This window comes from Cebus imitator, unplaced genomic scaffold, assembly GCF_001604975.1.
Source record: "Cebus imitator isolate Cc_AM_T3 unplaced genomic scaffold, Cebus_imitator-1.0 Scaffold227, whole genome shotgun sequence".
Classification (NCBI taxonomy): Eukaryota; Metazoa; Chordata; class Mammalia; order Primates; family Cebidae; genus Cebus; species Cebus imitator.
This window is the reverse complement of record NW_016107542.1, coordinates 521,211-543,304: the sequence shown is the minus strand read 5'-3', so window position 1 is coordinate 543,304 and position 22,094 is coordinate 521,211. Positions and strand designations below refer to the sequence as shown.

The window sequence follows — 22,094 nt, the reverse complement described above, 5'->3', positions numbered from 1 at the left end:
AATACAAAGATAAATCCTATTCACAGAACACTGGTTAAACCCGGGAGGGCAGGGGGAGAGGGCGACCCAACGTTAAAAGTGTAGGAAGGAGGAAAGGTAGGCTTCTGTCTTCTGTGCCTTGTTCATGAGCTAGTCTGTCATTCTGCAGGCAATGAGGAACCTTTGACGGGGGTTCTTAATACCTTCAGTGAAGGATCAGGGCAAACTGGTAAAAGGAAGGTCCCTAAAGTGGGGCACACAGCCATGGAATAAAAGGGAGAAATATGAGGATGTCTATTTCTGGTTCTGAAAAGACCTCATCTTTTAAAATTTTCTCTTTTGCATATTGTGTCACAACAGTTTTCCTTTAATAGTAGAGCTATACAAGCAAAGAAATGTGTAAACCCTTGAGGGGGGGACCAAAGGAATAGATGAGACAAAGAGCCAGGGTACTCAGAGGGTTGGAGAGAGTACAGGGCTGGGCGGGAGTTGGTGGTCAACTTGGCTGTGGCAGCAGGAGTAAGACAGGAATGGCATCTCTCACTAGGATTGCAGGGAGAGTGCTGATGTCATTAAGGGAGGCAGGAGAGGCAGCCAAGCAGCCAGTTAGGGAGGTAAGTTTCATTAGTTCAACCTGGGATTGAAGTGCAGACGACACATGTGAGGCTCAGAAGTGAGCCTGAGCTGCAGGAGGCGATTAAGGAGAGAGAGAAGAGGAAGGAAGTAGGAAAGGAAGGAAGTGGGAAGGGAAGTGAAAAAAGTGGGAAGGGAAGGGGAAGAGAAAGCGGAAGGGAAGTGGGGATGGGAAGGAACAGGAAAGGAGGGGAGGAGAAGGGAGGGTAGGGGAAGGTAGGGGAGGGGAGGGGAGCAACATGAAACCCCGAAACCTGGGAACCCAGAGCTCAGTGGTGACCTCTAAAAACAGTTTCAAGCAGAGTGTGGGCATGAAGTCAGCTGCCTTCCTTAAACAAAATTTCCTAAAAGAAAATTCACGAAGCCTTATCCTCAGGCAATGCATTTCCCAGGGAAAAACTCAATACACACTCTATGATCTGCTTAGCATCCTTCTCAGAAACTTCTTCACTATTTGGATCCAAAAGTATTTTCTCTTCAGTTTCCTGCCTACTGGACTCTTCTTCCTCATCCTGGAGAAGGAAAAAAGATAGGGAGGAAATTACACTTTAATAAGAAAATCTCTATGACTGACATTTTCTGAAAAAAAGGAACTAGTATTCAACTTCACAAATGAAGTAAGATCATACAATTCAGGGAGGAAGTACATTTACCATCTGCTTAAGCGAGGCAATACCCCCATTCCACTGCTGTTGAAATCACAAATGAGAGAATGAAGGGAACCTTCTCAGGATCCACTAGAACCTTTGCTCCCAACAAGTATGTAAACATCATGCCAGAAAGATAAATATTTATCATTATTTGGTTATCAGAGTCCTATAGACCATATCTGCTCTCACTCAGTAGCATTCTCTCCAAAGCCAGATTGTAAGAGATCTTAGGATCCTCCTTCTCACAAAAACACTCTCTCTGAAAATGCCCATGGGATGTGGATGGCCCCATACATGTCCACTGATGAGGACCTGGATCTTGTAAGCACACTGCTTTCTGTGGCTGATTCACATCAACATTGCAGAGTACTGAGATTAAAAACTCTTAATAACTTGGCAAAGGATTTCAATATCTCCCACTTCTCAACTGCGTACTGCATCCAGCTGACTCATTTGAAAGCATCACTAAGTGTTCATTCCGTCCACTACTAACCTGGTATAGAAGGCTAAATCTTTCCAGATCATATGGTAGAATTTCCTTGAAAGGCAGGTATAAAGAGAACCATGCTCCTCCATAACTCTTAAATGACATAGTATGAACTGACATGCTATCAAGAAGAAAAATCAAACCTTATGACAGCAGATCATTTAGAAGCAGGGAGTCAGCTAAGGTCTTGGCACAACTCCTTCATTTTCCAGGCCAGGAAATAAAGTGCCAAGAGGGGACATGACTCTCCATGTGTCACTAAGGCTCACTTGCAGTATACCCAAGCAATGGGCTCAGGGACAAGGGCTGTCTGTGCTTGTCATCCTCAGGCTGGCACCTGCTGGCTAGGCAGCCTGCTATAGCTTATCTCTGCCCATTCTGGCTCTCTTACCCAAAGCGAAGATTCTTCCAATAGGTCATATATAAGCCCACTCATCCAAGTAAACAAGATACCTTTAAATAAAATACCTTAGTGATAGAGTCACTGGGGGAAAAATAGCATGCCCCAAAAAGTGTTTGCTTTTTTTTTTTTTTTAAAGACAGGATCTCACTCTGTTGCACAGGCTGGAGTGTAGTGGCATCACCTCAGCTCACTGCAGCCTCTGCCCAGGGCTCAAGCCATCCGCCTACCTCAGCCTCCTGAGTAGCTGGAATTGCAAGCATGCATCACCATGTCCACTGATTTTTGTATTTTTTGTAGAAACTGTTTTCGCCATGTTGACCAGGCTGGTCTCGAACTCCTAGACTCAACCAATTCTCCCGCCTCAGCTTCCCAAAATGCCGGGATTACAGGCATGGATGGGTCGCTATACCCAACTGCGTTTGCTTTTTAATGATTATGCTTTTTTGTAACGTAACTTTTATTATTCTTCCTCTTTAAAAAAGCATTAAGTACTCATGGAAAGCTAACTTGGAAAACACAGGTCCACAATTAGAAGGAAAATAGCCATAGTCTTGAGATCCTGGTAAGCTATTACGGGTAAGGCTGCTTTACCTGGTCCTACGGCACTCTCAAAAACATCAGCTCTAATGACTATATATTAACAATGCTCTCATAAAGGAGATCAAATCTTCTTTTAATCCTTCTATTTGGTATTATTAAACATTTAGTATGTAGTTGATTTAAAAAATATTTATTATTTCTCAATTTCTATTAAAAGTACCCAAGATCTCCACTTTAGGTTCTAATTATACTAAGTATTGCTTCCAGGAGACTGAGAAGTTCTCTTTGGGTTACAAGCATATCCAAGGAATTCAAACAAGAATCACAACTGGAGAGAAATCAAGAGGATCAATAAACTAATTACACCAAGCCCATGTTGCCCTTTTCATTCAAGTCTCCAGACTCAGAATTGCAAACAGACTCTAAGGTCTGAAGAACTTCACAATTTTTTGGTAGCTAATTCTCAGTGTGAATCACTTAGCGGTATGGCATGGCCCTTTCCAAAGTAACCCATCTCCATTTCTCCCCAAAAGACCACTTCACCACCTCCAAGTTAATGCCAGGTTCTCTCTCCTTGGTTCTAAGTGAACTTAGAATGTGCCAAGTTTCCCCAATAGCCAGGCCCTCCCAAGAGATCACTGTCCCACTAGGCATACACCATCAAAGCATTTGTAAATCCTTAGCCCCAGCTGTCACCCAAAGGCCAATCCTGGAGGAAGAAACGATAGGACGACACAGGCCTGGGCTTACATTCAGGAAGAAGTTTCTTCCTCTGCCAGCTTTCTAACCAATAAACCCCAAACAGAGATACATACATACCTCCTCCTCATAATCAGAATCACTCTCTTCACTGTCGGATCTAGGGGCAACTTCATAACTAAGAAAAAAGAGAAAGAGGAGGAGGCTTAATTTTTTAAATTATAAAACAATAAAGACACACGTGACTTAATAGCACATTCTGTGTGTAAAAGACAAATCCAAATAACAACTTCAGCCATCTCAGCAAGGCTGTGTACTTTTACCTTCGAGATTATTCAAGATTACCAAAATCTACAAAGCAAAAAGAACACCATGAACGCTGCTTTCATGCCTTACCCAGGATTCATTTCCAGCCAGGCATCCAGCTGACTTGCTTTGGGTGCTTCTGGTCCGAACAGAACCTTGCCGGTTTCCGTGTGAGTCACTTTGACAGGGAGGTCGCTCATCTGGCTGCTCTCATCTATGGGCTAGAAAGGAGGGAAAAAAATAATGTCACAGCTTGGTGTTAAGACATTTTCCCAGTTCTGTTCTATGCTGGATGTTTCTCAGCATTTTTGCTGCCCAGCATCTAAAACCTTATTCTTTGTTTGGAAATTTCACTACCTAAGGAGTTTTGGTGGGAGGTGAGAGCCTACCTCCCATTAAAGAAACTGAAAGTGCTGCCTCCCTGGCAGCTAAGATACAGGCACAAACCTTAGCTCCACCAACCAGATGCATCACCAAGGCTGTGAGTTAGGAGGCAGAAGTTCAAGGGTGTAGGAACCAACAGGTGTACTGGTGCAGGACAGGCCACACTGGCAACAGTGCCAGGAAAGCAGTAATTCCCATGCCAAGCTTCTTCCTGCTCCCAACTACAGCCTGTCCTCACTGGACCAGTTGTAGAGCATGATACTGGGGATAGCCCTGAGTCAAGTTCCTCCGAAACCCTGGAGATCTGATGAGTTACCCACTATCCTATCAACACATTCCCTTTTTATTTAAATCAGGCAGAGCTGATTTTGGTCATCTGTAACCAACAACCCCGAATTCCTCAACGAATACTTCCCAGATAACAACTATTGCCAAGTCATGGTTTCAGAGAGAATGAACAACAGAAAAAGTATTATAACCCATGTCATCTCATAAGTGGCTGGTTTGACTTCTGCAGAACCAGGGTTCTTTATCCAAAACTAACGCCCCAGGTATCTAACCCAACTACTGTACTGGCAACTATGAGTGTGATACAGAAAAAAGCTCTGCTTCTCTGAAATCTGGCAAATTTACCAAGATTAAGCTAAAGTTCATTACTAGACTAGTATATCCAAGGAACACATGAATCACACTTGAGTATAATCAGCAGCAAATGAATGTTCTTGATTACAAAGTGACCTGTACTTCTAGGAGCAGATCCCTAAGTAAAATGTTTGTTTGGAAGTGCCTGATCGTGAGTGGTTCAAGTTATCTATCTACTGAAAAGTAATAAAAATGGAATTTTTAGACAATTCATGAATTCCAAAATTTTTCCTAAATTACTTTCAATTGGAATTAAGCAGAAAGACAGGATAACCTACAGTACACTATAGTTTATTTTCTACATCTTACAGGAAACGGCCAAAAACAAAACAAAACAAAAAACATATACCCAATGGTTCTTTTCCCTTACACCCTCAACAAAGCCCTGTCAGCATAAGAAACAACATATTCGCAATTATCCACAAAAATAACCTTAAAAAGAAAAAGGCTTACTCCAGATTGTCGTTTTTTTTCTTTTGTGTGTGCTAAAGCAATGGTTTTGGACATCATTACTTTGCATGCCAACATGACACTTCTTCCTCATTAATGTAAAAGGTCATCTATATACTCAAGAGATAAAGAAGGAAATCTACCATTTGCTATCATTTCCCTTGGAAAAATCATACTCTTACCGTGAACCATTATAATATATAGCTTGTTTTTGTGCTAATGTCATGCCTCTAAGAAAATTGGAAATCACTGTAGATGGAATTAGAACTTTGGCAAAAGCACTGAATGAGAACAGCAGAGCATAATAACAAGAACATTACTTCAAAACAGAGCAAGATGTCCACTTTGCAAGCCTTAACAAACAGGACATATGTGTTAAGATTAAAAAAAAAGATGTATGTCACAAGCCCAAGATCAGTAGCTAATTTTCGCAACAGATAATAAGGTATAAGAACGCTATTACGTTAACGTGGCAAATCTCTCCCTGTGAGCTTGTTAATTATAGACCGATGGGAGGCATACTAAGGTAAGGCTAAGATTTTGCAAATTAGAGTTGTTTCTAAGTGCTCTAATATATAGTATTCTTTGCTCATAACAGCCCACAGAGTTTCTTACACATCAGACATTTATCCTGATCCTTTCTTTCCTTGTGATGGATTATAGTGGTTAAGTAACATTTATTGTTCAAGAGGATTCTGCATTGAATAGTGGTTCAGTCTTTTTTTCTGCATCTCCGCTATTTGAGTTCACAATATAACTGTGTGCAGAGTGATACCAGAATGGGGAGTGGCAACCTCCCACCCACTCCAATCCTCCAAGTAGGTTTATCAGAATTTGTGAGACAAAATGAAGATAATTTGAAACAAACTCCCTTCCCATCCTGTTCTGGGAGTGTGCCTCCTCATTGTGAATCGCTGGAAGGGAACCTTAAATTCTTCAGAAAAAAAATCCAATAAATAAATAATTGTATCCTCATGATTCAGGAGAATATTGAAACTACTAGGAAATGAATTTTAGAAATAGGCTGATGAATATACATATAGACACTATACTGCAAGCCTACTAAAAATGTCAAAATAAGTTAATCAAATATGTGACTTCTGCAGTTTGTGTATTTTTATAATTTCAAATTAATAATAAACTAAAGAAACTAGGTCATATTTTATGTTTCTGTATCATTTACTGGGCAATATAATTATAGAATCATTTAAGATTCTTATGCACCTTATATATTTGTAAATATATGATTATATGTGCACAGAAAATTCTGAAATAGTATGTAAGACATTTAATATCAGTTGATTGATAGTCTGACATGCAAGTAGATTATTTTTCACTGTATCTCTTCTGTATTACTCTAATTTTCTACTATGCTAATGTATTACTATTTTCACCTACAATAAATAGTGGTGTAAGAATAACATAGTATGCACTCCGTTCAGCAGAACACAGCGGAAAGGATGAAAATCCCTTACCTCTCCATCCGGTCCCAGGGCGGACTCCCCACCCTCTGCATTCTCTTCAGCCTTCTGCAAAACAACAATGTCAAATGTTAAATGTAACCAAGACGATGGGGTAAAGGACTTCCTGGTAAAACTCTTTGGTATGTAACGTAATTTCATTGCTACCCATTATTAACTAACAGCTTAAGTGTTAATGCCTTTTATGTTCATTTCTCTTTGCTGAGACAAAGCATGTATTTTATTAGCAACTTGTAGAGAGTCACTTAAAGCCAGATGTGCTCTAAGGCCAGCACACTGGAGATTTGTAGATTGTGTCTTCAGGGACTCAAAGAGCTTAAGACACAGCAGACTCAAGACAGTGGTCAGAATCTGAAATGTTCTCGTGTTTGGGAGTGGGAAGGTAAATCTTGACATAATTAGTAAGCTTTCCTATCTGCTAAGCAAGTTTCCTTCAGCAATGAAGAACAACATTTTTAAAATGCCCATCAAGAATAAGCTCTGATGGCAACAACCGACACTGGGAACTACCAGAGGGGGAAGGAGGGGTGGGGCAAGGCTTGAAAAACTAATTATTGGGTATGACGATCTCTACCTGGGTGACAGGATCAACTGTTACACAAACCTCAGCATCACCCAATATACCCAGGTAATAAACTTGCACATGTATCACCGAATCTAAAATAAAAGTCAAAATAATAAAAATAAAATAAAATCACATTCTCCCAAAAAAAAAAAAAAAAAAAAAAAAAAAGAATAAGCTATGAATCACTCCATGGGCATAAAAACATAATATAAAACTCTGTGAGTTCCCTGGATGTTTTTAATTCCAACTAAATTTCTTTCATAATATATAGTATTTCTACCATGTGTATAAGGGAAAATTTGATACAGCTACTGTTGTCTCATGAAGAATTCTGTTATCTACCATTTCTTAAATATTCCAATATCTTAGTCTACTAGCTTCTATGTGCCCCAAAGACAACCTAAATGCAAAGTTAAGATTTTGTCATATCTGGTACATATCCAAGAGAGTCTCATCTGTAATATACACAAAATCATCTAAAATTTCTTCCACTTATGATAACCTCTGTAAGTGCAATCTTTAAAATCACCTTTATAGAATCCCTATTTTAAAGTTACTGCTGGAAAGCTATACTGTTTCTGCATAGTATAATGAGAAAAAAACACGGTAGTCATTTCTTTTACCAAGATATTTGGGAAAATGAGCTTTCCTCCCTTGGGCTCTTTAGTTAATTAAAAATAAAAAATGATGATACAGAATCAATATGAGCTGAACTTCGTTTACTTAAGATATCGATTCCATGTTTTTGTCTTCTATGAAAATAACTCACTGTCTTTTGACAAAATAGCTTTTATGAAAACACTTAAAGTTTAAAATCCACCTTTTATTCATAGTAAAGAAAGGCAGTTCCATAAACATTTGAAATTTCTGAAGTTCTTTTACAATGCAATTTTCTTAACAAAAATACATCTATGTGCATGTATGTATGTATATATGTATGCCAAAGCATAAGGCATTAAAAAATGCAACTTATACCAAACAGTAGGAAATAAAATATTCCCTTTGGTTATGATTTTCCAAGAAATTAAAATTTACATTTATGTCACCTGAAAGTGAAAATATTTATAAGCTCAAAAGAAATGATCAGCTTCAAAGAGCATCAGGCTTTACATCTAAGCTAGTGACACAGAGAACAATGGCAGAACCCCTGAATTCAAAAAAGAAGCCATCCCTGCTACCAGTCACTGAAGGTTCCATTTTTGGAATTCTCAGGCTCTATACTCAGGGGACTGTTTTAATTAATGGGGGAAAGTCAATTAATCCTATCATTCTTTCCATACAAATCAGAAATAAGCTACAAATTTGGCCAACAAAGAAAATCAAATGAGACAATGAATAAGCCAATTTCAATTATCTAGCAAGTGGAATTGGATCACCATTTCAATGAACAGTACATTAAAAAGCTTGAAGCATCATATATTAATATAATCAAAACTATTCTAAAGGCTACTTTCCTATGAATATACCATGGACTAGCTAGATTGTTATCTAAAAACTGTCTCATAGTCAGTTCCTTCCATTACTTAAAATCCCCTGAACTGTTTTTTAAAAATTTTATTAGGTGTCAAATTTGAGAGGCAGAGTAATATTAGATTTAAGACACTTGGTTCTGGAATTAGACAAACTGTATTTGAATCCTGGCTCTCTGTAATTAAGTGCAAGAGATCTTAGCTGCATGGTCTTGAGCAAATCATTTTCTCTTTGCATCTTAGTCTCCTCTTATATAAAATAGAAATGGTAACAAACAGTGCCTACATCCTACGGCTTCTATAGGACTGGGTCACTATTTCAACATGTACAATCCAATGTCACAAGTAATATATAGGCTGCCAGTCTCAATCTCCACATTGTACAAGGGTCAATGATAGTCCAAGGACTATTCTTTTATGTCTATATTTAAGACTTGCTGTAGCATTTCCTGAAAAATGCTTCACAAGGCTATGAGGTCAGGGATTTCTGTCTGTTTCGTTCACTGATGCATTCCCACACCTACAAGGGCAACAGGCACTTAAAAGGCACTAAATAAATATTTGGTAATTGAAGGATGAATGGAAGCACAAAGAACAGTACTTTCCACTTGGCATATATCACTAAATTATTATCATAAATAGGTGCCAACACATCTGCAAGTCATAAAATAGTTAAGGGCATGCATACAATTAGCCATTGAATTGGTGCTATGTGTGACTTCTCTCACAAGCATGCCCTGTCCTTTGACTCGATAGAGGCCAGGTGGCAGTCTACTCCATGGCAAGAGATGTCAACTTCTCCCATCATGCTTTGGATTCCTTCACTTTGATGACACAAACTGGTTGGTGTGATTTCATAAGCCCATGTGCTCACATCAAACTCATGCTGTATCTCAAAACTTCAAAGAACAAAGCAAAACAAACACAACTGTCCCTTCTTTCGGTTCAAAATTAACACCCAAGAGCTTGTGACTGGTCTACTATTTGAGCTGACTTTCGGACACTCTCTAAGCACCTGATGAAATGTATTGGTGTGAATGCAGCAGCTGCTACAGTGTCTCCTGCCACCTGAGAAATTTTTACATGTAGTTATCTACATCATGTAATTGCAAACACATGCCGTCAATATTAATGGCTGATGCCTGTACTTATTTCCACTGATTGAAAACAAACAAAACACTGAACAGGAAACTTGGTACTGGCTTCTTCCTACATGCAAAAGGGTTTAGAACTAATTATGCTTATGTAGGAAGGGAGGAATATAATTAGCCTAATCATGCAAGGGGACACAACAGGAATAATTCATAACTAAAAATCACTCATAACTAAAACTTACTCAAACTAAGGACAATTTGGGTTCCCAATTTCCAAGACCAATGTCAATTCTTATCTTCCATTTAGCAATGCTCATAAACAAAGGTATCCGTGTGGCTACCCATCTTCCTTGCAGAAGCTATAAAAAGCAATCAACAACAGTGGTGAGGAGGGAAAGAAATCTCTAAATATGAAAATCCTGTGTAAGCTGAACTCAAGACTTCAGCAGGGCATTTTATTTAGATTACTGCAACATAGGCTATAAACAGCCTCATTACATAAACAGTTTTAAATCAAGTATTTTACAATCTATATTATAAAATGAATGTACTTTATCCCCCAGTAGATGTTATTATAATATGCTGAAACAACATTCAAATGCATTGGTATCTGAAGGACCCATTCTGCTTCACTGGAAACCTTCGCTTTCAAAACCACTTGAGTTATTTTCACTGTCATTTAAGTGAACCTCTGAGCATTAAGATAGGTAATCGTGCAATAAACAAAATGCCCAGGAATATCGAATTAACAGGCATTTGCACATTACTTGGGTTGTTTCTTAGAGAGAAAATAAATTTGAACATTTTGATTCAAGTAACTGGTCGATCCAGTTAAACAGGACTTTGCTCCAAACTTCTGGTCTCACCCATTTTGACACTGAACTAGTCAAATAAATCTAATCACTGTGGCATTGTGTCCATCTACCCTCACAATAGTTCCTCCACTCAAATGTCCAGAACTATGCTAGAACCTTTCTTTTATTCATGAAACTCTTGTAGAGTAAAGCTGTAATTAAGTATATAATCTTTGCGGAAAATATCAGAGATTAAAAAAACTAAGAAGAATCAGGAAGCAGCTTGAATTTAAAATAAATGTCTCAATAATATTACTGCTTTGTTTTTCATGCTGTTTTTACTGAAAACTGTGCCAATGGCAGGCTATTGTGATATTTGGTATCTAAACAGGATAAAAACACATTTCCTACCACTATGTTGACCAATACATTATGCCAGGAAGTTTCCCCCTGCCAAAATCACAGTCCTGAGATTTACTTATAATAGAGGTTGGTAAGGAGAAAAAGAGAGAGACAGAGACAGGATAAAAGAGCATTTAGAAAGAAAATCAAACACTCCAGTGAAGAATATATCTGGCCTAGTGTTGCCTCAGAGATTCCGAGTATGTGCCCATTAGTATCATGTGTTTCCAAAAAGTGTCATAAATAAACAACAAGAGGACAGTCCTGCTGGTGTACATCCCATTGAAACATGTGGAAGGGAGAATTAAATATTTATTTTTGGCTGCCGTCAACAGCTCTGGAAACGGAACCCTTGAAATTGCTAGACTTCTAAGCAGTAAGCAGGGGTGCTCCTGGCATGAGCTCCTAGCCACAGCTTAAGGAAAAATGTACTCTAAAGTACTATGAGGGATGCCTCATTATTACCAGGAACCCTTGTAAATTAGAGGCCATGTAATCAGAAAATTCTCTTTGTAGGAGTTGGGGGAACACGGTGGTAGGCAGAGTGAATCACCTGTGATAAATCCTCATTGTTCTTCTGCATGCCTCAATATTTAAAGACTCTGTCATTGTCCTCAGAGATATTCTACACACTACTATTCAACTGATTTCCAACTAGAAAAAAAGTGGTGACCAATTATTATTGATTCAACATCACAAAGAATATGCAAAAAGATTACAAAAAGATTTATTTTCAGAAAAACATAAACACATTATAATCATGATCCCACTTTTGTAAAATAGAATTGCTTGATGAAATAATGTTTACTGAGCACTTGCTATGTGACAGGGTGTATTCTACATGCTTTAGATAAATTTTCCCATGTAATCCTCACTAGAAATCTATGGGGTACATAATATTCCTATAGCCTCCCTACAGATCACAAGACTGAAGCACTGTGGTAATAGATCTTTTAATGAAATAGCCTACAAGAGAATAATAGCAAATCAGTATATATATTTTCTTATGCAGTTGTGATTTTAAAAGATTACCTGCTAAGATGATTCAGACAGTGGTCCAATTTACTAATTTACCCACGTTTGATCCTAGTTTTACACATACCCTGGTGGCTTTATCTAGCCCCAATCTCTTTTGTATCCTGCAGGAAACCTCAAGGTCATGCTAAATGCACATAACAGCAAATTCATCTTGCAACACCAAAGAAATTAGCTTCATATAACTAGGATTTCAATACTTTAAAAATTATGCCTTCTCTGATACATAAAAAGATTATTCATTTCTTTTTCTTCCATTTCAAGGGCTTTAATGGAAGACCAGGCTGAGAATGAGAAGCTGCAAAATGATTTATATATGTGTACTTCATAAAAATGTCTGTAATGAGAAAATTAAACAAAGTCATAACAGGTTCAAGGAAACCTACCCTATTATTCAACTAGCAACAAGTAAACACAATAAATTCCCAAAGAAAGACAGAGGCCTCTGTTCTTCTAGGGAATGTTTTCTAAAAAAATTGTACACTAGTTTCATGCTGAAAATAAAAGGTAATCTTTTTCAGATTAAAGTAACTGAAAAAGTCAACTATATTCATCTTTTTTTTTTTTTTGAGAAGGAGTTTTGCTTTTGTCGCCCAGGCTGGAGTGCAGTGGCACAATCTCAGCTCACTGCAACCTCCGCCTCCNGAGAAGGAGTTTTGCTTTTGTCGCCCAGGCTGGAGTGCAGTGGCACAATCTCAGCTCACTGCAACCTCCGCCTCCTGGGTTCAAGCTATTCTGCTGCCTCAGCCTCTCAAGTAGCTGGGATTATAAGCACTTGCCACCAATCCCAGTTAATTTTTTGTATTTTTAGTAGAGATGGGGTTTCACCATGTTGGTCGGGCTGGTCTTGAACTCCTCACCTCAGGTGATCCACCCACCTTGGCCTCCCGAAGTGCTGGGATTACAGGCTTGAGCCACTGCGCCCGGCCTCATATTCATCTTTAATAGCACATTTCTTAAGAGTTATCTGTAGTTTAGTTGTCCTTTAAGTGTTGCTACCAGCTTAGTGCTATTAGCTCTTAGCTCACTGAGTAAACTATATTTTCTCAAAACAAGGGTTTATTGAAGTTATTTGTTAATTTAATAAAATGTTGATAGGTATAGTGTAATATTTAATACTACGGTAAAGTGCTAAAAAGGATACCACAGATTTTTATGCTCATAGACACAGAAGTTTTCCCCCACCACAGACAAGCCAGAACAAGAAACTCCCAATCATTCACTCTAATGGAGGGAAGAAGAACTACAGATAATCCAAAGTGTCAAATCAGCTTTTCAAAGCATCCCCTTCCTTTGCACTTGAATAAAGGTGTATCTGGAACTGGGTAATTCACTCCAAACTAAGCCTCAAAGCCCCAGAAAAGTGACAGGTACCTGGAAAGGCTAAGGGCCTCAGTTTATTTTCCTTCCCCCTCCCCTTCTTTGTCCCACTTCTCCCAGCAAGATACCATGGAAGGAAATAGAGTCACTCCGCCTTAGTCCTGCTGAGGGCAGGGAGTGCTCAAATGCTAGGCACGCAAGAGCAAGCAGAGAAGGGTAGATGGCTGACAGTAAAGTAAAAATGCTGCACGTTGATCACGTGAGACAATAAGAGATACTCAGAGGTATCTGTAAGGTAGACAATAGTGGCTTTGACATCCATTACTCATTTGCCAAGCAATCAGGCCCCACCTCCAATTGGAAACAGTTTCCCTCCATAACATTCATCCCAACTTGTAATTGTGTATTTGGGTGCAAGTTGGATTAATATTGCTCTAGCCTCTCTTTCTCTCTTTTTCTCTCTCTGCTTAAATTGTGAGAGAGGACCGGATGCTTTTCCTCACCATTCCACCCTCCTTCTTCCAGCATTCTAGCAGCACATGACCTAGGTCATAGTAAGTATTCAGTTAACATAGGTTGAGTGAAAGCATAAGACACAAAGAATAAGTGCTATCGCCAAATCCAAGGCCAGAGTTTGAAGGGGCCTGCCATCTTACAGCTCATGTGGAGTAAGCAGCACCATGAAAAATAATTATGACAGGTCCCTGTTCTGTACAGATTAACATAAAAATATAGGCATAATAATCATCAACACTCAGTTGTGCATCAATTGTGCATCTTTGTTTGCCTATGATGATGCAGCTATCTAATACCATGGCAGAAAGCTATTAATCATAAGCCAGAATCAATTCTGGGTCATTATCTTTTAATCACAAAGGAAAGTAAAACACAAACTTTAAAACTAAAAACACTAACAGTGACTATCGCTGCAGAACACATGGCTGAATTAGGAAAAACTAAAACTGCCATTTAATGGGGTCCACTTACAGAATATTCTAGAATTCTCTCTTTCTCTGCTGTCAATATGTCAGTAGTTTCTTTTTAATTTTTTAAGATTTTTTTTGTGGAAGTCAAATAGACATATAAAATTTACCATATTTACCATTCTTAAGTGTACAGTTCAGTGGTAATAATAACTACATTTACATGATTTTTCCCCATCATTCTTCCCTCCCCCTTACCTGTATGTTCCTAACTCTGAAACATCTTTTTAAGGCAGGATTTGGAGCTGGAGTTTTGCAGTCTATAATGCTACATTGACAAGAAAATGAGGTATTCCTCACCAACAAAATGTCTAAACACAAGCCCTGAGTCATCTCTCGTTCATCTTCACAATGAGGCAAGCTATCTTATACTAAAAAAATCAGTGCAAGAATGTGCCTTCTTAATCATTTATTCCTCCTCCTTAATTATGAAACAGGTATGAAAATGCAGAGGCCGTGAAATTAATTATTTTTTGAAAAACATTTTGTTCAATTATTCAGTGTAGAGAATGAATGATTAAATGCTACCAATCTTCAACCTTTACAATTCTGATTTCCTGTTGATGTTTGTACCTGGCCTAAACAGAATTTATCATGAAAACACAGTTGTCAGCCAAGAATTAGATTACTAGACTACTTAAGCTTCAAAGAGGATCCATATTCACAGGCCTATCCTCAGCAGGTTACTCGTGGAGATATAATATCTGCATAGATTCTAAATCTTACCCTTCATTTCTCATGATGATTATGAAATATTTCACATAGGATTCTTTTTTTATGTAATTACCTAAAACTCCAATGTGCACACTTGCTTCACTGCGACACAGGGACAGCAGAACTGAATGAACAATTTTGGCACTGCCATCTGTCCAAGTAACTATCACCTATGTCTCCCTCTGGCTTCTTCCAACCTGTACACTGCATTTTCTTCTTAATTTTCATTCCAGTTTCTTAATTGAGTAATCCCCTGCCATACTAGCATTAAACTTAAGCAAACACTTATTTGTGTCAGATTTTCCCTTCCCAATTGACTGCATGTACTTAATTTAAAATCTTAGACAATGATTTATGGACAACATTGTTTTTGCTTAGTACATCTAATTTTTATACTCTTATCTCCAATAGTTGTCTAAAATACCTAATCAACACTTTCATGCCATACCTGTTTATGCAATTTTCACAATTCAATCATCGAAACCTTCAGCAGTGTAGGAAGTAGTACTTAAAGAGCAATACTCGCCCTAAACTTATCCCTACCCATACACCCTGGACTTAGCCACCACCATGAGGATATGTACCTTCTTCCTCCTCCTTCTCTTCTTCTTCTCTTTGGCTGCTTGGGCTTGCTTGTGCTCCCAAACCAGGTTGGTCAGATTGGCTACATACTCATCAGTCTGCTGCAAAAGGTAAGCTAAACGCCTGTCTTTCTTTTGATCAATCAGTTTTCTATAGCCCTCCTCATCTTCAGCCTATTAAGGAAAGAAGAACGTGATGAGGGCATAACATAAGCATGCAGACAACCCCACTCTCCACTCTGTCCTCTCCCCTTGACAGTCCGCACTTTGACTGGCAGGAGTGTAGCAAACCAGATGAGTCAGGCTATACAAGCCATCACACAGAGTCTGGAGCAGGGCAAACACACAGAAGTGCGACACCTACATCCCAGAACACTGAGTTTACAGCAAAGTTTGGGCACAAAGCCACACTGTACGTGTGGGGTAATCAAGCACTCTGAGCCAGCTCTTCGTTTTCTGTGTTGCTTTAATTGTACAAAAAGATTTTAGAATTTGACAATTCATGATCTAAAGTTTATCTTTAACTTTGTATTTTGGAAATTTTCAAATACAATCAAAAGCGGAGAGAATAGTATAATTTATCCCATAACCAACTCCAGACAACAAAAATTAACTTGTGGTGACTTCTGTTACATTGCTACTCTTCCCCAAAAGTCCCTTTCCCCAAACCCAAACTTGAATTGTCTTGAAGCAAATTCCAAACATAATATCCTTTCATTCATAAATATTTCAGTAAGTACTACTAAAGGCAAGGAATCAAATGGGCTTTTAACAAATCATGTCTTATATTTTTAAAAGTCTTTCTTTTTGGCCTTCCAAACATTGTGATTGATAAGGAAGATCAAACTTGGGGGATTTTTTTTTTTTTTTTTTTTGCCACAGATCTGTACTGAGTAATGGGCCCAGGTGACTGGAGACAAGTCACTTAGCACCTGAAGTCTGGTACTGCTGAGCAATAAAACAGATGCAGTAATTCCCACCTCCACCTCCCATTAAGCAACATGATGAGGTTAAACAGAATAAAACTCTGATGTACTCTGAGCCATTTTGAGAGAAATCTTTTTGTATATTCCAATAAAGGACACTCCAAATTATTTTCATCATGTAATGCCACAATCAAAGAACAAGCTGCAAAATCTTTAAGAGGCATCTCCACTGCAAAAACAAAAACAAAAACTTGAGATCTTCTGTCCAGGGGTGTCATTCTGGCATTTGCCTGAGTGACAGCAGCTTCGTCACTCAGTCTAGCTGCTGTCTGCCCTGTGGATGAGCAAGAGCCTCAAATGCTATTATAACTCTAATTGCTTTTGGTTATGGTTGAACTCACTTGAAGAAAGAGTGATAAAAAACTTCAGTTTCTCTATTATCTGTATATTCCATCATTTAATTGCAAAAATTAATGATTTGCAAATGCCTAATCATTAGTGTCAAACCAATCTGTTACTGAAGTTCTAATACAGTTTCACTTCAGTTGAGTCAGACAAATCTGACTGCTTAGTGATCAAATTACTAGAAAAACGGTCTAGTCAGAAACCTCTTGGACAGTCTCCTCTCTCCCTAGTATGGAGCGGGAGGCAGGAGAGAGTAGTAAGATGAAGCAATACCTGGACACAGACGCTTTAAAAACATGGTGTTCTCCGGAATCCAAAAAATTCATGAAAAAAATGCAAACTGTAATACCAGCAAGGAAGACACTGTCACTTAGAATTTTCCAGGAACATAATTATGACCTTATCTTCATCTATGCAGGCATTGTGTCCTAGATAGAATCTGCAGGTCTCCTATAACATCACACATGCTTTTCTAAAATCCACAGTTTGCTCTGAGGTCCAATTCCAAAAATAAATGATCAATAAAACCAAATACTCAGGCCAGTGACATCAACCTATCTCTTCTGTGCTATATGCCCATTAAAAAATAACAATGCAAATGTAACGATCCATGTAATAGCCTTTGCCAATAACATGGCTATCACAAAAAAAGCAACGTTTCAAAATCAACTTAAAAATCATTTATTACACTGTTAGAGAATAATTTCTGCCATTAACAAAAAAAGATGAGCACCAGAGACTTCAAAATAGAGACCTTCTTACATTTGAAGACACAATTGAATGTGTTATTCATTCCAAAAAAATGTGGTCATTCATCTCAAAGAGGCCATATTTTTATAAGAACTGCATTTGCATCCTTCCAGATCTGGTTATCAAACTCATGCAAAATATAGTACCTGCCTTGATTCGAGAAGCTGTAATCTGTACTGCAATGCCACCCCAGGACACAGAAATACTACGCTCATCAGTTATCCCCTAGCTTTGTGGCATCCGTCATCCAGGAAAGAGAAGTTTTTACTTCATCTCCCTAAGGTTCAAAGAAACTTATTCAAATTTTTGATAAGCAGCTTACACTTTTTCCTTCTACAACCGCCATATTTAATGGTCTCATTGCAGACGGATGTGGGCTGAGTGGTTTCCGGGGCTCCTGCAGGGGATACCTTACCATCAGTCTCCGCATCCTCTCCTTTTCAATCCGCTCTGTCTCCTTCTTCTGCTCTCTTTCGGTGTTGGCATGCCACGTTGCCACTGCTTTGGAGAGCTTCTGGATCTTTCCAGCCACAGACCGATGATATTCCTTAAAATCTTTTGCATGTTGCAAAATACTGTTCAGGTATTCCTAGGGGATCCAAAAAGGGAAGAAAAGGATACTTAAAATCCATTGTCCGACATCCTCTATCAATATAGTCCAAGAAAACACTGTATGTTTAACAGAATAAGAAGACTAGAATCTGTTTGGGGATAGGTGGCCTGGTATGTCTCTGCAGTTGAGGTGCGGGCCGTGGAGCTGGTGGGAAAGATGGCCTCTCCAGGTTCCATTTGTTGCAAGCTTTTGCAAGAGAAGCCTCCTCAGCCTTGAGAGTGTGGCCACATAAGAATGGAAAGATCAAAGACTGAAAGAGACCTACAAAATGGCAATGATAAAATGTAAAGCAAACCACTCACTCACTCCAAAATAAACTTGAGGAACGTGGGTATTTCCAGCAAAAAGTATGCCATAAAAGTAATGTTTTTCTGCTCTAACTTTACTACCTTTGATTATGACCCAAAATAAGTTTATATGAAGCTAAAATTGCCATGCAGAATTTCTATCCACTTTTAAAATATATACCCTATTTACACTAAAATCCAACATTTTTTTCGAAAGGAAACTAAACTAAGCACTAAATTAAGCAAAAGAAAACAAATACAATTTATAGGATTATGACAGGAAATCAAATCCTACATCAAAATATTTCCAAACCCCCAGAAAGGAATGTTTTTAAATATTTGCCTCTGTTCAACTAGGCCCTTCAAAGAGGCCAGGATACTATTATATTTTTTATGAAAATAACATTTTGCTCTCTACTTTCCTTTTCCAAATAACTGCTTCCAGAATTTTGCTCTAGGAAACCCACTTATGCCCACCCATTCAAAAACTTTCCATGGGATTATGAGCATGACACCTGTTATGGACTGAATGTTTGTGTCCTCCCAAAATTTATGATGAAATGCTAACTACCAATGTATATTAGGAGGTGGGGACTTTGAGAAGTGATATGGTCATGAGTGTGGAGCCCTTAAAAATGGGATTAGTGCCCTTATAAAGGAACCCCAGAGAGCTTTCTTGGTCTCCTTCCGCAACGTAAGAAAACAAGAAGTTAGCACTTTGCAACCGAGAAGTCTCTCACCAGAGCCCAGCCATATTGGTGCCCTGATCTTGGGCTTCCAGCCTCCAGAACCACAAAAAATAAATTTCTGTTCTCATCAACCACCCAGTTTATGCTAATTTTTTTATAGCAGCCCAAACAGACTTAGACCGTACTAAACCTCATTCTGCTGCTGAGCAATTGTATGACTTTGGGCAGGTCATTTATATGTCCTGGCCTAAGGGTCTTTGTCTATAAAATGATGTGGTTGGATTGTGTAAATGCCAAGGAACCTTTCTGTTCTGTGATGTCCCCACCGCCCACAAGGGTCCATTTTTCAGTCATTCTGACCCCATTCGATGACTTCATTGGACATCTCTGTCAAAGTGAGGGTGAGCAAAGCCCAGGGTCTAAGAACCTGGTGTTTCTGACGGCGTTTCCTCTCCTGCTCAATCTTCTGCTGCTTCTCCAGCTTCTCAGTCATGCGAGCTTCTCGCAGAGTCTGGCGCTTGCTCCGTTTGTATGCTTTGGAGTTGAGAGCCGTCTCCAGGGTCGTGTCCCTGCGCATGCAGGCCACCACCTCCTGTCTCAGCTGTCAGGAGGAGAGCAGTTAGAGAGCCTTCCCAAACAGAAGCTAGGTCTCCAAAGCCTGGCCTTCTCTCAGTTACATTTAATGGAATAGAGTGGGGCGAGGACTCTCTACAGGTGCCTCAATCGCCTTTGGTTTGTATTAAATAAAGGAGCTAAAATCATGTCAAATGTATGCAATATTTTCAAGGCTGGTACAAGATTTTTTTCCCCAAATAATTCAAATCAAAAGCAATTATAGTACTGTAACAGTAAAAGAAAGAAAAGATGTTGTCTTGCTTTTTAAATAACTTCATTTTATCTAATTATTCTAATGATATTAATTACCTAATAAGCTTTTTAAAATTTTTCACTTTGTTTTAAATGTCATGCTAATACTCTCTTTGTATTTAAAGATTAATTTTAATGATGCTCCAAAAAAAGAATAAAAGAATTACTTTCACATATGGTAGTAGCAGGTACTCGAACAGCGTTAATTCATAGTCTCATATGAAGGATGGAAATATAGCTTTTCGCTTCTTCCCACTCCAATAATGATATTCTTTCCAAGAGATCTACATTTTATATTACATCATGAACTTACTTTAGATCATCACAAAAATAATACTTTTATCATCTGTATTGCATGTTATGTGGTGGTAGGGTGTAGGGACTGGAGAATACACATTAAATAATTATTCCGCTGAATCTGAACTCAACATTAGTTACAGTTAATTTTATTGGGAAGCTTCATAAATAACAGATTTTTAAAATAATATCAAACAAGGCTAGGCACAGCGGCTCACGCCTATAATTCCAGCACTTTGGGAGACCGAGGAGGGAGAATCACGAGTTCATGAGATGGAGACCATCCTGACCAAATGGTAAAGCCCTGTCTCTACTAAAATACAAAAAATTAGCTGGGCATGGTGGCGCACGCCTGTAGTCCCAGCTACTCAGAAGGCTGAGGCAGGGGAATCGCTTGTACCCACTAGGTGGACGTTGCAGTGAGCTGCAATCAGGCCACTGTACTCCAGCCTGGTGACAGAGCAAGACTCTGTCAAAATCAGAAACCAACAGGAGTCCAACATGGCAATGCTAATTTGAACATACACTTATTCCTGAAAATATACTTGTTTAATATTAATGTAACAGCATTCTATCCAGCACTTCATTAACTCATATTATGAGGTCACCAATAAAAAGGAAGTAAACACGGCCGGGCACAGTGGCTCACGCCTGTAATCCCAGCACTTTGGGAGGCCGAGGGGGGTGGATCACCGGGTCAAGAGATCGAGACCATCCTGGCCAACATGGTGAAACCGCCCCCCATCTCTACTAAAAATACAAAAAAAAAAAAAAAATTAGCTGGGCATGGTGGTGCGTGCCTGTAGTCCCAGCTACTTGGGAGGCTGAGGCAGGAGAATTGCTTGAACCCGGGAGGCGGAGGCGGCAGTGAGCCAAGGTCGCGCCACTGCACTCCAGCCTGGTGCCTGGTAACAGAGCGAGATTCTGTCTCAAAAAAAAAAAAAAAAAAAAAAGAATTAAACAGAACTCAGAAATTTTTCCTTTTTCTTTTTAAAATTTAAGCTGAACTCTACTCTCACAAACCAAGAGCCAAGTAGCACCTCCCCACCACTAATGTCCTTCTGTGATATTATAGCCAGTAAGGCAAATATACATCCAAATTCCTATGACGATAGCAAGTGGAGTGGCCTGTGATTTTACTCACATCCTCCAACAGACCAAGTCAATACTTCCAAACTGCTTTTACTCACTAATCATTCATTTTGCATGTTCCAGACTTCAACAAAACAAAACCACCTGACTAACAATGAAACGTTCCTTTTCCCCTTTGGCTTAGTGAGGCAATCTGGGGACTAGCAAATTTGAATCTTTTGAGTCCACAAGGCAAAACTCACCAAAGTGAAAATTAGCTCTAACTCATTCCACTAGTCTCCTACTCATTTAGAAATCAGAAAATAGGTCACAATACTGGCTTTTAATAACTACTGTAAACTACAACATGAACAGACAATTTCCTGATTAGTCAATATATGAGTCTGATGTGATCAAACACTCCAAACTTAGATATTGATGAATAAATAAGCTATAAGACATTGCTCTACGTATTTCTATAAATGATGAACTACTGATTCGGTAGAGTAGCTATCATATTTGTTAAAATTATTTTCATAGTCATGGCTAGCACTTTACATCTGTGCTTACAAAGAAGC

The 22,094-nt window shown here is 38.8% G+C and overlaps 1 protein-coding gene across 5 annotated transcripts in view; it reads right to left on the bottom strand.

Annotated features, from left to right (window-relative positions):
• The window catches only part of SMARCA2 (SWI/SNF related, matrix associated, actin dependent regulator of chromatin, subfamily a, member 2), a 180,284-nt gene that overhangs the window by 118,532 nt on the left and 39,658 nt on the right, over positions 1–22,094 (bottom strand). For all 5 annotated transcript variants that reach the window (XM_017496952.2, XM_037727292.1, XM_017496954.2 and 2 more), the window contains exons 7-13: positions 19,709–19,882; positions 18,108–18,281; positions 15,615–15,785; positions 6,649–6,702; positions 3,788–3,918; positions 3,512–3,569; positions 1,024–1,124 (exon numbers count right to left, since the gene is read on the bottom strand). In XM_017496952.2, coding sequence (XP_017352441.1) covers positions 1,024–1,124; positions 3,512–3,569; positions 3,788–3,918; positions 6,649–6,702; positions 15,615–15,785; positions 18,108–18,281; positions 19,709–19,882 — 863 coding nt within the window. The remainder of the gene's footprint in view (positions 1–1,023; positions 1,125–3,511; positions 3,570–3,787; positions 3,919–6,648; positions 6,703–15,614; positions 15,786–18,107; positions 18,282–19,708; positions 19,883–22,094) is intronic.